General features: G+C 38.5%; 1 protein-coding gene across 6 annotated transcripts in view; it reads right to left on the reverse strand.

Annotated features, from left to right (window-relative positions):
- The window catches only part of HERC2 (HECT and RLD domain containing E3 ubiquitin protein ligase 2), a 256,159-nt gene that overhangs the window by 164,960 nt on the left and 76,429 nt on the right, over nt 1-14,770 (reverse strand). For all 6 annotated transcript variants that reach the window (XM_070231475.1, XM_023652120.2, XM_023652115.2 and 3 more), the window contains exons 11-16: nt 14,001-14,189; nt 13,239-13,390; nt 10,985-11,142; nt 10,782-10,895; nt 8,071-8,322; nt 3,210-3,403 (exon numbers count right to left, since the gene is read on the reverse strand). In XM_070231475.1, the coding sequence (XP_070087576.1) occupies nt 3,210-3,403; nt 8,071-8,322; nt 10,782-10,895; nt 10,985-11,142; nt 13,239-13,390; nt 14,001-14,189 (1,059 nt within the window). The remainder of the gene's footprint in view (nt 1-3,209; nt 3,404-8,070; nt 8,323-10,781; nt 10,896-10,984; nt 11,143-13,238; nt 13,391-14,000; nt 14,190-14,770) is intronic.

The raw sequence follows: 14,770 nt of genomic DNA on the forward strand, positions 1-14,770 counted from the left end.
CTGATAAGGGATTAAGGTCCACAATACATCAAGAACTTGTATAACTCAAAAAAAAAAAAAAGAAAGAAAAAATCCAATTGAAAAACGGGCAAAGGACTTGAATAGACATTTCTCCAAAGAAGATATACAAATATTCAATTAGCACATGAAAAGATGCTCAACATCTTTTCCAATAGGAAAGCACAAATCAAAACCACAATGTGATACCACTTCATACCCCTTAGGGTGGCTAAAAACAAAAAGGAAAATAACCATTGTTGGCAAGAATGTGGAGAAACTGAAACCACGGTGGATATCTGGTAGTAATGTAAAAATCATGCAGCTGCTGTGGAAAACAGTACGGCGGTTCCTCAAAGAGTTAAACATAATTATTGTATGATCCAGCGATTCTACTCCTAGATACATACTCAAAAAAATTGAAAGCAGAGGGGGCTGGCCCCGTGGCTGAGTGGTTAAGTTCACGTGCTCCGCTGCAGGCGGCCCAGTGTTTTGTTGGTTCGAATCCTGGGCGCGGACATAGCACTGCTCATCAAACCACGCTGAGGCGGCATCCCACATGCCACAACTAGAAGGACCCACAATGAAGAATATATAACTATGTACCAGGGGGCTTTGGGGAGAAAAAGGAAAAACATAAAATCTCAAAAAAAAAAAATTGAAAGCAGAGACTCAAACAGATATTTGTACACTAATGTTCATAGCAGCATTATTCACAATAGCCAAAAAGTACCAAGAACCCATGTGTCCAGTGAAAGAGGAATGGATAAACAAAATGTGGGATATATATACAAAACAGAATTATTAAGCCTTTAAAAGGAATAAAATCCTGATCCATGTTACAACATAGATAACCTGGAAATTTTATGCCAATTAATTTAAGTGAAATAAGCCAGAAACAAAAGATCAGATATATAACTCCACTTCAAATAGGCAAATTAGTAGAGATTGTAAGTAGATTTGAGGTTACCAAGGGCGAGGGGAAGGAGAAATGGAGAGTTACTGTTTAATAGGTAAAGAATTTCTTTTTCAGATGATGAAAAAGTTCTGGAGATGGACAGGGGTGATGGTTACACAAGACTGTGAATGTATTTAATGCCATTGTATATTTTACCACATTTTTTTAATGATCAAAAGCATTAATATTAAAAAAACCTGACAGAACCAAAAAGAGAAGTGGACAAATCCACAATTGTACTTGGAGATACCAATACTACCTTCCTAGGAAGAGATAGAAAAGTAGATAGAAAAAGTAGACAGAAAATCAGAAAGGATCTAGAACTAAATAATACCATCAATGAACTGAAACTAATTGACATTTATAGAACACTTCACTCAACAACAGCAAAATACATACTCATTTTAAGTACACTAAGAGAAAACATCCAGAGACATAAAATAAATCTTAAAAAATCTAGAAGAATTGAAATCATAGAGTGTGTTCTCTAATAACAATGGAATTAAACTAGAAATCAGTAACAGAAAGATAACAAAACAATGTCCAAACAGTTTGAACTTAAAGAACACAGTTAATAATCCATAGGTCAAAGAGTGATTCTCAAGAGACACTAGCAAAAATTTGTTTGTTTGTTTTTGGTGAGGAAGATTGGCCCTGAGCTAACATCTGTGCCAATCTTCCTCTATTTTGTATGTGGGGTGCCACCACAGCATGGTTTGATAAGTGGTGTGTAGGTCTGTACCTGGGATCTGAACCCATGAACCCCAGGCCGTCAAAGCGGAGTGAGCGAAGTTAACCACTATATCACCAGGCCGGCCCCCAAAATATTGTGAACTGAACAAAAATGAAAATATATCAAAATTTATGGGTGCAATTACAACACTGTTTAGAGGAAAATTTATAGCATTAAGTGCTTATATATTACAAAACAAGAAAGTTCTAAAATCAACAACCTAAGATTCCTCCTGAAGAAACTAAAAAAAAGAGCACAGGGAACCCAAAACAAGCTGAAGGGGAAAAAAGATAACAGAGTAGAAACCAATGAAATTGAAAGTAAAAAACAACAGGAAAAATTAATGAAACTAAAAGCTAGTTCTTTGAAAAGATCAACAAAATGGATAAACCTCTACCAAAACTGACAAAGAAAAAAGACACAAATTACCAATATCAGGAATGAAAGAGAGGATATCACTGTAGACCCCAAAGATTTCAAAAAGTTCCTAAGAGTATACTAAGGAAAACTTTATACACAAAGATTAGACAACTTAGATGAAATGGACCACTTCCTTGAGCACCACAAAGCAAGAAAAGCCACCCAAGAAGAAATGCTCTGAATAGTTCTATTATCTATTAAAGAAATTAAATTTGTAGTTAAAAATCTTTTGAGAAAGAAATCTCCAGGCTCAGATGGATTCACAGAAAAACATTTAGAGAAGAAATAACACTAATTCTACACAATCCCTTCTAGAAAACAGAAGAAGGAACACTTGCCAACACTTTTTATGAGGCCAGTTTTACCCTGATAAAGTCAAGACAGCAGAAGAAAACTACAAACCAGTATCTTTGACGAGCATTGAAAGAAAAATCCTCAACAATGTATTAGCAAATCAAATCCAGCAATATATAAAAATAATACACCATGGCCAAGTGGGGTTTAGTCTAGTAATGCAAGGTTTGGTCAATATTTGAAAATCGATCGTGTAAACAGATTAAAGAAAAACAAGATCATCATATCATTTGAGAAGAAAAAGTACTTGACAAAATTCAACATCTACTCAGGATTAAAAAAAACTCTTGAAAAAGTAGGAGTTAAAGGAAACTTCCTTAATCTGATAATAAGGCATCTACAAAAACAAAAAACAAAAACAAAAACTACAGCTAACATCATAGTTAAAGGTGAAAGACTGAATGCTTTCACCCTACAATCAGGAACAACGCAAGGACGTCCCCTGTCATCACTCTTACTCAACATATTAGACGTCCCAGCCAGTGCAAGAAGGCAAGGGAAAGAAATAAAAGGCACACATATTGGAAAAGAAGAAGTAAAAATGTCTCTATGTGCAGACAACATAATTGCTTCTGAAGAAAATCCCAAGGAATTGACAATGAAGCTCCTAGAACTAGTAAGTGAGTTTAGTACAACTACAGGATATAAGGATAACACACACAAGCCAATGCTATTTCTACATACTAGCAATGAATGATGCGAAACCAAAATTCTACAAAATACCAAACCAAGCTCTATACTCAGTACCTGGGCAGGTCCACAGGCAATTCCAACTATATGTTTGGTATCCAATCCTGGCAGCGCAGAGGGTTCTGGCTTGGTCACACGCAAGGTGTCAAAGTGCTGGCACTGGTCATTGCTCCCCCAGCTGTGGACTTCACTGTCCTCAGTCAGAGCCAGGCAGTGGGTGGAGCCTGCAGCCACATCAATCACCTTCTTCCCTAGGAGGAAAGAGTGATGCAGATACAGCTTCACACCTATGGCTTCTGTTGCAATAAAGACATTTACACCAGGCCACTAAGGTCAGAAGGCATTTAATGTCAACTTCGAAAGGATAATTCATTGCTTTAATATTATGCACAATTCATCTGCTTCATGTATGCTATTAAAACTCCTGTTATGTTTTACTAATTAAGACCTACAGCCTGCAAATAAAATGCTAGGGTATGAAAAGGATCTGTTATTTTTCCTCCTAATTTAGATTTTCATTCATAAAGAAACAAGTGTATTTTTAATTAACTACTAGATCGTATTCTCCTGTCCCAAGGTACAACGACGCAAAGTATACTCTTTTTTGTATTAAAACTTTGTTTTCCTATCCTTGAACATAGAATATCTATTTAGTTCTTTGATTTCATTTATCAGTTTTGTAGTTTTCCGCATATAGACCTTGTATATATTTTGTTAGATTTATACCTATGTATTTCATTTTTGGGATGCTACTGTAAATGATATTACTTATTTAATTTCAAATTCCACTTGTTTGTTGCTGGTACACAGGAAAGTGACTGACTTTGGTACATTAACTTTGTATCCTACAACCTTGCTATAATCCCTATTAGTTCCAGGAGTTTTTTTGTCGATTCTTTAGGATTTTCCACACAGACAATCATGTCATCTGTGAACAAAACAGTTTTATTTCTTCCTTCTCAATCTATATACTTTCTTGTTTTACTGCGTTAGCTAGGAGTATGATTTTGAAAAGGAATGGTGAGACGAGACATCCTTTCCTTGTATCTGATCTTAGTAGGAAGACTTCAAGTTTCCCACCATTAAGTATGATGTCAGCTGTAGGTTTTTTGTGGATATTCCTTATCAAGTTGAGGAACCTCCCTCTATCCCTAGTTTACTGAGAGTTTTTATCACGAATAGGTGTTGAATTTTACCATGTGCTTTTCCTGCATCTATTGATACGATCGTGTGATTTTTCACGTTGATTTGATGAATCATAGTAATTGATTTATACTGTTGAACTAGCCTTCCATATGTGAAATAAATTCAACTTGGTTGTGATGTATGATTCTTTCTATACAGTGCTGGATTCAAGTTGCTAATATTTTGTTGGGGATTTTTGCATCTACGTTCATAAGCTATTGGTCTGTAGTTTTCCTTTCTTGTAACGTCTTTGCTGGCTTTGGTAATAGGGTAATGCTGGCCTCACAGAATGAGTTAGGAAGTACTCCCTTTGTTTCTATCCTCTGATACATATTGTAGAGAACTGGTATAATTTCTTCCTTAAATATTTGGTAGAATTCATCATTGTACTCATCTGGGCCTCAGGCTTTCTGTTTCTATTACTGATTCAATTTCTTTAATAGAGATAAGTCTATTCAGTTTGTTTATTTTTTTGTGTGAGTTTTGACAAACTGTGTCTTCCAAAGAATTGGTCCATTTCACCTTGGTTATCAAATTTTAGGGCATAGGGTTATTCATAGCATTCCTTTACTATCCTTTTAATGTTCACAGGATCCATAGTGATGTCTTCTCCTCTTTCCTTTCTGATGCTAGTAATTTGTGTCCTCTCTTCTCTTTTTTTCTTAGCCTGGCTAGAAGCTTATTGCCTTTACTGATATTTTCAAACAACCAGCTTGTGGTTTCATTGCTCTTTTGTATTGATTTCCTGTTTTCAATGTCACTAATTTCTGCTCTAATTCTCACTATTTCTTTCCTCCTTCTTACTTTGGATTCAATTTGCTCTCCTTTTTCTAGTTTCTTAAGGCAAAAACTCAGATACTATTTACATCCATCATCACACATGACTACAAATTTTTTTTCTTATGATGAGAACTTTTAAAATCTATTCTCTTAGCAACTTTCAAATAAACAATACAGTATTTTTAACTATAGTCACCATGCTATATATTACATTCCCAGGGCTTACTTATTTTATAACTGGAAGTTTGTACATTTTGACCACCATCACCCATTTCACCCACTCTCCAACTCCTGCCTCTAGCAACCACAAATCTGTTCTCTGTATCTACAAGTTTGGCTTTTGGTTTTTTAGCTTCCACCTATAAGTAAGCTCATACAGTGTTTGTCTTTCTCTGTCTGGTTTATTTCACTTAGCATAATGCCCTCAAGGTCCATCCATGTGGTTGCAAATGGCAGGATTTTCTTTCTTTTTTATGGCTGAATAATATTCCACTGTGTGTGTACATATACAGATAGATACAAATTATACTGATATATATGTGTGATATATATATACACCACATTGTCTCTATCCATTCATCTATTGATGGACACTTAGGTTGTTTCCATGCCTTGGGTATCACAAACAATGCTACAATGAACATAGGGGTAGAGATACCTTTTCAAGTTAGTGTTTTCATTTCCTCCAGATAAACACCCAAAAGCTGAATTGCTGGATATTATAGTAATTCTATTTTTAATTTTTTGAGGAACCTCCATACTGTTTTCTATTGTGGCTATACCAATTACATTCCTACCAACAGTGTACAAGGGTTCCCTTTTCTCCACATCCTCACCAACACTTATTATCTCTTGTCTTTTTGATAAGAGCCATTCTAATAGGTGTGAGGCAATACCTCACTGTGGTTTTGATTTTCATTTACCTGATGATTAGTGATGTTGAGCACCTTCTCAGGTACCTGTTAGCCATCTGTATGTCTTCTTTGGAAAAATGTCTATTCAGATCTGCCCATTTTTTAATAGGATTGTTTGTTTTTTTGCTATTGAGTTCTATGAGTTCTTTATATATTTTGAATATTAACCCCTTATCAGATACACAATTTGCAAATATTTTCTCCCACTCTGTAGGTTGTCTTTTGATTTTGTTGATGGTTTCCTTTGCTACACAGAAAGATTATTGATTTTGCATCTTTTTTCTTTTCTAATATATACATTCAAGGCTACACATTTCCTTCAAAGCACTGCTTTCACTGCATACCACAAATTTTGATAAGTTGTGTTTTCATTTTCATTTAGTACAGAATATTTTAAAATTTCTCTTGAGGTTTCTTCTTTGACTCATGTTATTTGGAAGTTTGCTGTTTTATCTGCACACATTTTGAGATTTCCCAGGTATCTTTCTGTTACTGATATCTGGTTTAATTCCACTGTGGTCTGAGAGCAGACACTGTTGGTTTCTCCTCTTTTACATTTGATAAAGTGTATTTTATGGCCCAGATCATGATCTATCTTGGTGAATGATAAAGTACACTCCTTCATCGAGGAAGTTTCCTAAATCAAAATCCATTTTTCTCCCAAGCCAAATGACATGAAATATATTTTTTTTCTATTTAAATAGTACTAGCAAAGTATTCTACTTTTGCTTATTAGTAAATCTAACATGACTAACACAGGGAATGTTTTCAGAATTGTCAACATAAATAATTCGCTAAAAAACTCTACTACAATAAGGGGAACAATTCTATCCTATGAGCCTATTGTAAGTTAACAACAACCAAAATGATTATATCAACAATCACTTAAACATTGTCATTGAAAGCTATCTCTGTATCTAATAAATGTAGCTGAGGAAGTTGATTTCCTTCACTAAATGAAGGGGATATAAACAAGAAGGCAAATGCAATTCAAATACAGCTCCAATAACATACAACCGATTATATTATTCTACAACTTATCTCAGAGGCTTAGAAAATAATAAACACCACATGAGTACACAAACTTCTAGTCATCAGGATATTAATATGTTTTAAAATAAAAATGATCAGGAAAGGAACTGGCAAGTCCCACTTAAAAGTCTCACTTCCAAACTCCCTTGACAAAGAAAGCAAAAACATAAACAAGAATTCAACTCAGGGATCCAACAAACTTCATCCCTCAAGCCAAGCACAGCCCCAGGCCTGTTTTTGTGAATAAAGTTGTACTGGGGTACAGCCAGACCCATTTGTTTACCTATTGCCTACGACTGCTTTTGGGCTACAACAGTAGAATTGAGGAATTGGGACAGCCAGCATATATATGGCCCTCAAACCTAAAATACTTACAGTCTGGTCCTTTAAAAAACAGTCTGCCCACTCCTGAGATCAGGCACTGCAGGCCCCACTTGATACACCTATCACCAACCTCTCCCATGCTTTGCAAGACACCTGCAAAGCACACCTACATGTCTTGGTTCCCATTCATCCCCTCTACCTAAAATGCATGCTGAATGCCCTTGAAACCAAATAAGCAGGATCTACTCATCAAGGATAAGTTCAGATGAGACCATACCAGGCAGACCCAATCCCATTTCCCACTGTGTTCCCACAATACCATGCCTATCTGTAGTCTTAGCGATGTCTACAGTGTAATTACAGGTGACCTCACCAAATAAAAGCTAATCTCACTGAGGCCAGCTTAGTGAGTGATGAATGGGTGCCTGCCACAAAAAGAACTCTCCAATATTAGCAAAACTGAATGTTTCAAATTAAATTTGGTGAGAATAATTCCAGGCCATTTTTTAATATAGAAAATCCACTTTCCAAATACTATCTATACCTATCAAAATGTGAGTAAAAGCTTCTAATGATAGGTCATTCATGGAATGTCAGGTAAAGAAAAGAAAAAACTGCAAACTTGAAAAGATTACTAAACAAACTGTCTCAAGGGGTTTTAAAAGTTTACATTTTGCACTCACCTTGCAAGCCTTCCAAGAGTTTGGGATAACGAACATGTTCCTCTGTTCCATGACCAAGTCTCTGGTTGTCACCCTTTCCCCATGAATAAACTTGGCCATCTTTCGTCAAAGCAATAGAAAACTGACTTCCACATCGGACTTTGACAACATCCAAGTCTTGAAGCTTTTCAATCAGCTTTGGTGTTTTGCAGCCATCACTACCACCTCTGCCCAATTTCCCATAGTCACCATCTCCCCAAGACCATACTTGACCTAAAAAATATAAACATACTTAAGTAAAAATAACTATAAATTTTAATGGAACTTTTAAATGGCTCAAAATAATCAATATAACCAAAAACAGAAAATCTGGACTACTAATATATATCGTTAACACTACACAGGGACCAAATGAAATCTAGTTTATACTACAGGTTGATGTAGAAGAAACTAAGAAAAAGAAACTTGGGTTTTCTTTTTGTTTTAACTATAAATCAATAATAAAGTCCTCACCCTTACTACTTTGGGCTCAAGGATACTGCTTCAACTGAACATAGTACTAAACATAGAACAAAAACTCCACTGCCTCTACACAAACCGGAACTGGGCCCATGACACACTGCTGCAGCTCCCAACCACTCTCAGGGCTGCCTGTACGCACTGTTCCATCATGCTGACCATGAGTCAATCATACAATTGTATTTATTCCCAATAACATTTGCTAGTGTAATTTAATTAAATATTACATAAAGGAATAAAACAAAATTATAAAAACGTGTGGGTTTTTTTTTTGCTCTGAAAACTAACCTGAATACTTCGTAAAAGCTCAACAAAAGTGAATTGCTAAAAAAAAAAAACAAACACTAACTTAGGTGTAGGTTAAAATTATAGAAGATGAGAAAAGAAATTAGATTGTTCCATAAGTGACTAAGTTTCCATTCTATTTCAAATAATCTAATCCAAAGACAGCAAACTTTTTCTTAAAGATGAGATGGTAAGTATGTTTAGGCTTTGTGGGTGATATGGTCTCTGCCACAAATACTCAACTATGTCCTTGTCACAGGAAAGCAGCGACAGACTACATAAGAGAGCTGGCATGGCTATGTTCCAATACAAGTATATTTGCAAAAACAGCCAACTCCTCATCTATGCTGATATTAGAGATGATACACTAGAAGGTGGTCAATGAAAGAAAAGCAGCAATGCTCAACTCAGCAGACCCACTCACAAAGATCAGAGAGTACGTGCACCACTTATATGCTTTGGCTAAAATGCCTATTGTTGACACAGCCCAGCTGGCAATCCTCACTTTCACCAGTGTTTTCAGCAAGCCTGTCACCCAGTGCCAGATTGCACAAGAAGGATGCTTTACTGTACTAGTCATCTCAAAAAATAGTCATGTAGCAGGGACATTTCCCTGTGACATCTGCACCAAAGAAACACGGGTGTGGGGGCTAGCCCCATGGCAGAGTGGTTAAAGTTCCATGTGCTCTGCTTTGGGAGCCTGGGTTCACGGGTTCAGATCCTGGGCATGGACCTACTCCACTCATCAGCCATGCTGTGGAGGCATCCCACATAGAAAGTAGAGGAGGATTGGCACAGATGTTAGCTCAGGGCTAATCTTCCTCAAGCAAAAAAAAAAAAAAAAAAAAGAGGAAGATTGGCATCAGATGTTAGCTCAGGGCAAGTCTTCCTCACCACCCCCGCCCCCAAAAAAAGAAACACAAGTGTGAGGTAAACAGCATGTACAGTCCCCAGGCAAGGCAATTTAGTCAAACTATCACCATATGGTTTTACTTACACTGCAGTTTCACACAAAGAATACAAGGACAAATCCTAGTAAGGCTTATTTTAAAAAAGACTTCCTGGTTAAGAGGTTTGTAAGATACATCAATCACTCAATAACAGACACTTCACAACAAGATGGCGCTTTTTGGCCAGCCTCACGCCAGAAGACAAGACCTTTCAGATATCTGAAGAGACACCTTTTCTCTAAGACTCAGAAGAGCAGAAGAAAGATGACTTTATGTCTATCTCTTCATTGGGGTGAGACCTCTGTGGAAATGAAGTGCCTGAAATGATCTTTGATCTCTCACTAAAGACACTCCCAGAAGTCAGTCAATTCCCAATCTGCCATTCAACTTCTGGAGGAGAATGCAAGCTGAGAGGCTCCCCAGAGATTCTGACAGACAGACTCCATGACTCTGAGGACAGATATCCACAATATTGACAAACATAGTTTAAAAGATCAACATGATTCTAACCATCAAACCTGAAAAACGTACCCTCAAAAAAAGTAAAATGAGTACAATCTCACTAATGAACACAAATACAAAACTAAATTTAAAACAAGCATGCAACATAGCATCATACTGTGGAACACACATACACAGACTAAGCAGAATTTTCCACAGGAAGTGAAGCAGGGCTTAGCATAAGGAAATATAGTAATAATAACCAGGAATGAGTGAGAAAGTCAATTATTCAATTTTACCTCTCATTTTCTGCTAAAACATAAAACGATCAAAGAAGGATGGTAGCTGCTAACTAGTTCTCTGGCTCCAGGCAATGGAAATCACAAGTCCTGTAACTTCTGGACCTTTCCTAAGAACACTGAGGTGCAAACTCACTCAAAGATGGAACATGAAGTTCACTCTACTCCTCTGCTCCCTCCAGGGGAGCGGCCCTCCTCATCCTGAGAACCTACCCAGGGCAGTTTGAACCCTACATACCGTTCTCAGTCACAGCCAGGGTTTGAGCATCCCCACTCCCACATGCTACGTCGATGACCTTCAGTCCTTTAAGCCCAGCTACCAGCATCGGAACGGCCTCATCTTCACTGGAGCCTTCAAATAGACAGGACTATCATTACCACAAGTCCCTCATAAGAGGCACCCTCCCACTGCATGCTTGAGCTGGCTCAGAACAGACGTACCGTGGCCCAGTCGGCCGTAGTTCCCTCGTCCCCAGGTGTACAGCTCCCCCTCGGCAGTGATGGCTGCGCTGTATGTGCTTCCACATGCAATGTGCACCACGTGCTTCCCGGCCTGCTTTCCAGAGAAAGCAGAGATCACCTTAGGCTCCTCCAGAGGCCTGTAGAGAGAAAGGGAACAAATGTGAATACCCTTCTAAGAATTTCCTATTAGTGTTAGCAAAGAAAATTCACTCTCAGGAATAAACTACCAGAGCATTAAGACAGTTTTGCCTTTTGGGTGTCTTAAGAAATAATTAAGGAATATAGAATACAAACACATAACACCTCCATGATATTTTTGTTAAGCAGGCATAAGCATGGCATTCCGCAGGAGTATCAAAACTGTGTCTGTTAAAGACACATACAATCAAGTCCACAGCAGCTTTGCTCACAGTGGTCCAAAATGGTGGCCCATCCATAGACAGACCACTCAGCAACAGGGAAGAAGGAACTACTGACAATAACTCAGCTGAAGCTCAGGAACACTGCTAAGGGAAAGAGACAAAATACCACATAGTGACAGAGGGCAGATAGTGGTTGCCAGGTGATGGAAGTCAGGGGCAGGGGTGACTACAAAAGCGTCCAAAGAAAGTAGCAGGGGCAACAGAAATGCTCTGTATCTCAGTTGTGGTGGTTCCTCAGCTGTATGCAATTTGCTGAAACTCATCAAATTGTGCACTTAAAAACTGATGGATCTGTAAACCTCATGCAGATGGTTGAAATTTATACATATTTGTTAAATAAATGAGGAGGAAATGAGGAACAACATTTACTAATCACACTGTAATTTATATTTTACAAATAAAAAAGCGGTAGGCAGTAAGGATTAATTGGGTAGAAAAGTGTTACTGGTTGATTCTACACTTGCAAAATTAGGTAAATACTCTATGCTTATAATCCAGAATATGTTTACTGTGATTGGTGACGCTCACTCTAGCCTCTCCGAAGACATGGTTTACTCACTTTGACCCACCACTCAGCAAAATAAATAAGTGCACAGAGGCAGAAGTGCACAGAGGCAGAAGTGCACATGGGCACAGGGACAGCCAACGACTTACTCTGGTAGCACTTCTCCCTTCTGTTCACCTCAAGTTTCAACCCCTACAAAGTTTCTCTCCAACTCCTGTCAACTGAACTGATCTCTTTTCCTCCCCTCAATTCCTCCAGCAATGGACAAGTTACTCAATCTCAACTGAGTATTGTTTTATTATGAAAACACTTTCTGCATACTAAATTATAAATAACATAAAGGATGTCCTGTACCTCAATCCTTTCAAGTCCTGGGTGCCCTATGCCAATCCCACCACCTTCCACTCTGAGAGTAGCAATTCTAAATTTTGTACTTAAAACACCCTTTGTTTTTTACTATCATTTACCACATTTGTCTGAATTCCTTAAAATATGGTCAAGTTAGGAATATTTCTGCTGAATACTAACACATAATATGCATCCCTCTGCTTTTTTCATGGTTTGGGATTCGTCCAGGAGATGTCCATCTCTACCCTGAAGTGAGTACGGGCCAGTCTCCTACTGACTCTGCTGCTGCCCACGCCTGCTCATGGCCTTGACACCCTTGAAGTGGGCTGCATCTTCAACTTTAACCTGAGGTCAAAGTATTCTTCACCAGGTTCCACTCACGATAGCAACATATAAAAGGGTTCCCATCACTCTGTGGCAGCTGTCAGAACTCCATTTTTACAACCTTGCAGTGCATTTAGAACAACCATTTTCTGTTTTATTTCTGGTCCCTCACAATAATCAAAAGCTTCCCCAAAACAGGATATTAAGAAACTATTGATTTTTGTATCTGTGAAAATGATATTATGCCTCTAGGAAGAGGGGACCTTATCTGATAGGGAAACGATGAAGTGTCTGTGAATGAAAAGAACAGTAGTGTGGGATTTGCTTTAGAAACTTCCATGGTGTGGGTGCAGTATGTATAGCTATAATAGGAGCAGCAAAAGCTGGAAGTGTTCAAGCTGGGGGAGAAGAGCGCAAATGTATGCAGCTTTATGCCACAACTGATGTCACCCTCTATGCCACAAGGAGAGCTCCTGGAGTGTCACTCGGGGCTGAGACACATTGGTAGCCCTCTCCATCCTAGCCCACCATGTCAGAGCAGCTGGAAAACACCTAGCCACACTTTTCCTTCCCACTCTATTTTGGATATAGCAACACAAAGAGTGTGTCAGTTACAGGAACGGGCCATACATACACAGTGTCCCCGTGGCCCAGCCGTCCACCATCCCCGCAACCCCAGGAGTACACCTCTCCAGTGGCTGCCAAGGCCAGGTAGTGGTGACCATCGGAATGGGCAGCAATTTTTACAATGTTTCTGGAGGCAAGACCCTGGACCAGCTGTGGGGCCTAAAAGGGTAAAAACAGGAAGAAAATTAGTAAGCAGTCCAAAGACAATGAAAACATATGATTCTCCCCACAATTGTGTATCTCACTTTAACAAATCCTCCTTGAACAGAAAGAACATGAGTCTCTGGCAATTGCCAGGCCAGGAGTCCAGCTACCCCACCCAACACCAACAGAATGGCAGGCAGCCTACAAGCACTCTGCAACATGACTAGGCCACGTCTGCACAATGGAAATGCACAGCTCGAGGTGAAGAGCTTCCTTTAACAGGAATACACACATCTCAATCTGCCAATTCCCTCATTTGTTACTGCCCAGACCCCAAAGTCAAATGAGTTTACATCTGGAAAGTCAGTTTCCAAAGAGAACCATGATTGGCAATGAGTGTCACTATAAGGAGTTCCTGATCTTGACAACTAAGAAATTCTGCCCCCAAATCTTAACAGTAATGATTATGACTGAGATTATTAAACATGAACAATAATATACAATAAACAGATGCTTATAAGTCTTCAGAAAGCAAATGATTTAAAGAAACACTAGACTTCCGTAGCATCCACAAAGAATCCATCCCCAAGAGAAGCGATTCAGGCACATGTCCCAGAACACCCACCAGCGTGTCACTGTTATACGCCTGCGTGTACACGCGGCCATTCCTTGACAAGATCAGGAAGCGCTTCTCTGCACAGGCGATCTGTGTGACCCCCAGGTTGGCAAGGCCTTCACACTGAATTGGACCGATCACATTGGCATAGTATTTCCATCCTATTAAACCCCATCCTATGACCTCTTGCAATGATCCCTGTAAGATAACAAATTAAGTAAACAATTTTTTATAGCAGCAAAAAAATGCCTTTCTTAGCCAAAAGAAAGAATAATTTATGCTAGGAGTAACAGTGAGATACTGTAAGATAAACACAAAGCAAGTAAAGAAAGGAGCTGATTCAAAACATCAAAATAACTCATAACACTCCATATTACCTCAGTTAACAGATAAGATAAAGTGACTAAACAGGTTATTTTTTCACAGCATTTCATTTTAACAGAGCCTTAAAATGTAGTAGAAGTAGACCTTAAACACATTTAAAAATCCCAAAACCATTATCAGGTTACCATTTCACACCATTAAGAGGCAGAAATCCAAAAGCCTAAGCACAAGGCTGGGAGAGAAGTGTCCCTAACATGAGAGCATGAGAAGGATCAAGCTGTATGTGAGTAATTTGGTGATAATCAGCTAATGTGTCCACCCACATCAGGTACATCAATGCTGGCACATATGTGCATACACACAGAGGAACAAATGTACAAGGTTAGTCATAGCAGCACCATTTGAGCAGCAAACTTCTGGCAACACAAGTGTGCACCAATAGGAGACTGGTTAAA

The sequence above is a fragment of the Equus caballus genome, chromosome 1 (genome assembly GCF_041296265.1).
Source record: "Equus caballus isolate H_3958 breed thoroughbred chromosome 1, TB-T2T, whole genome shotgun sequence".
NCBI lineage: Eukaryota > Metazoa > Chordata > Mammalia > Perissodactyla > Equidae > Equus > Equus caballus.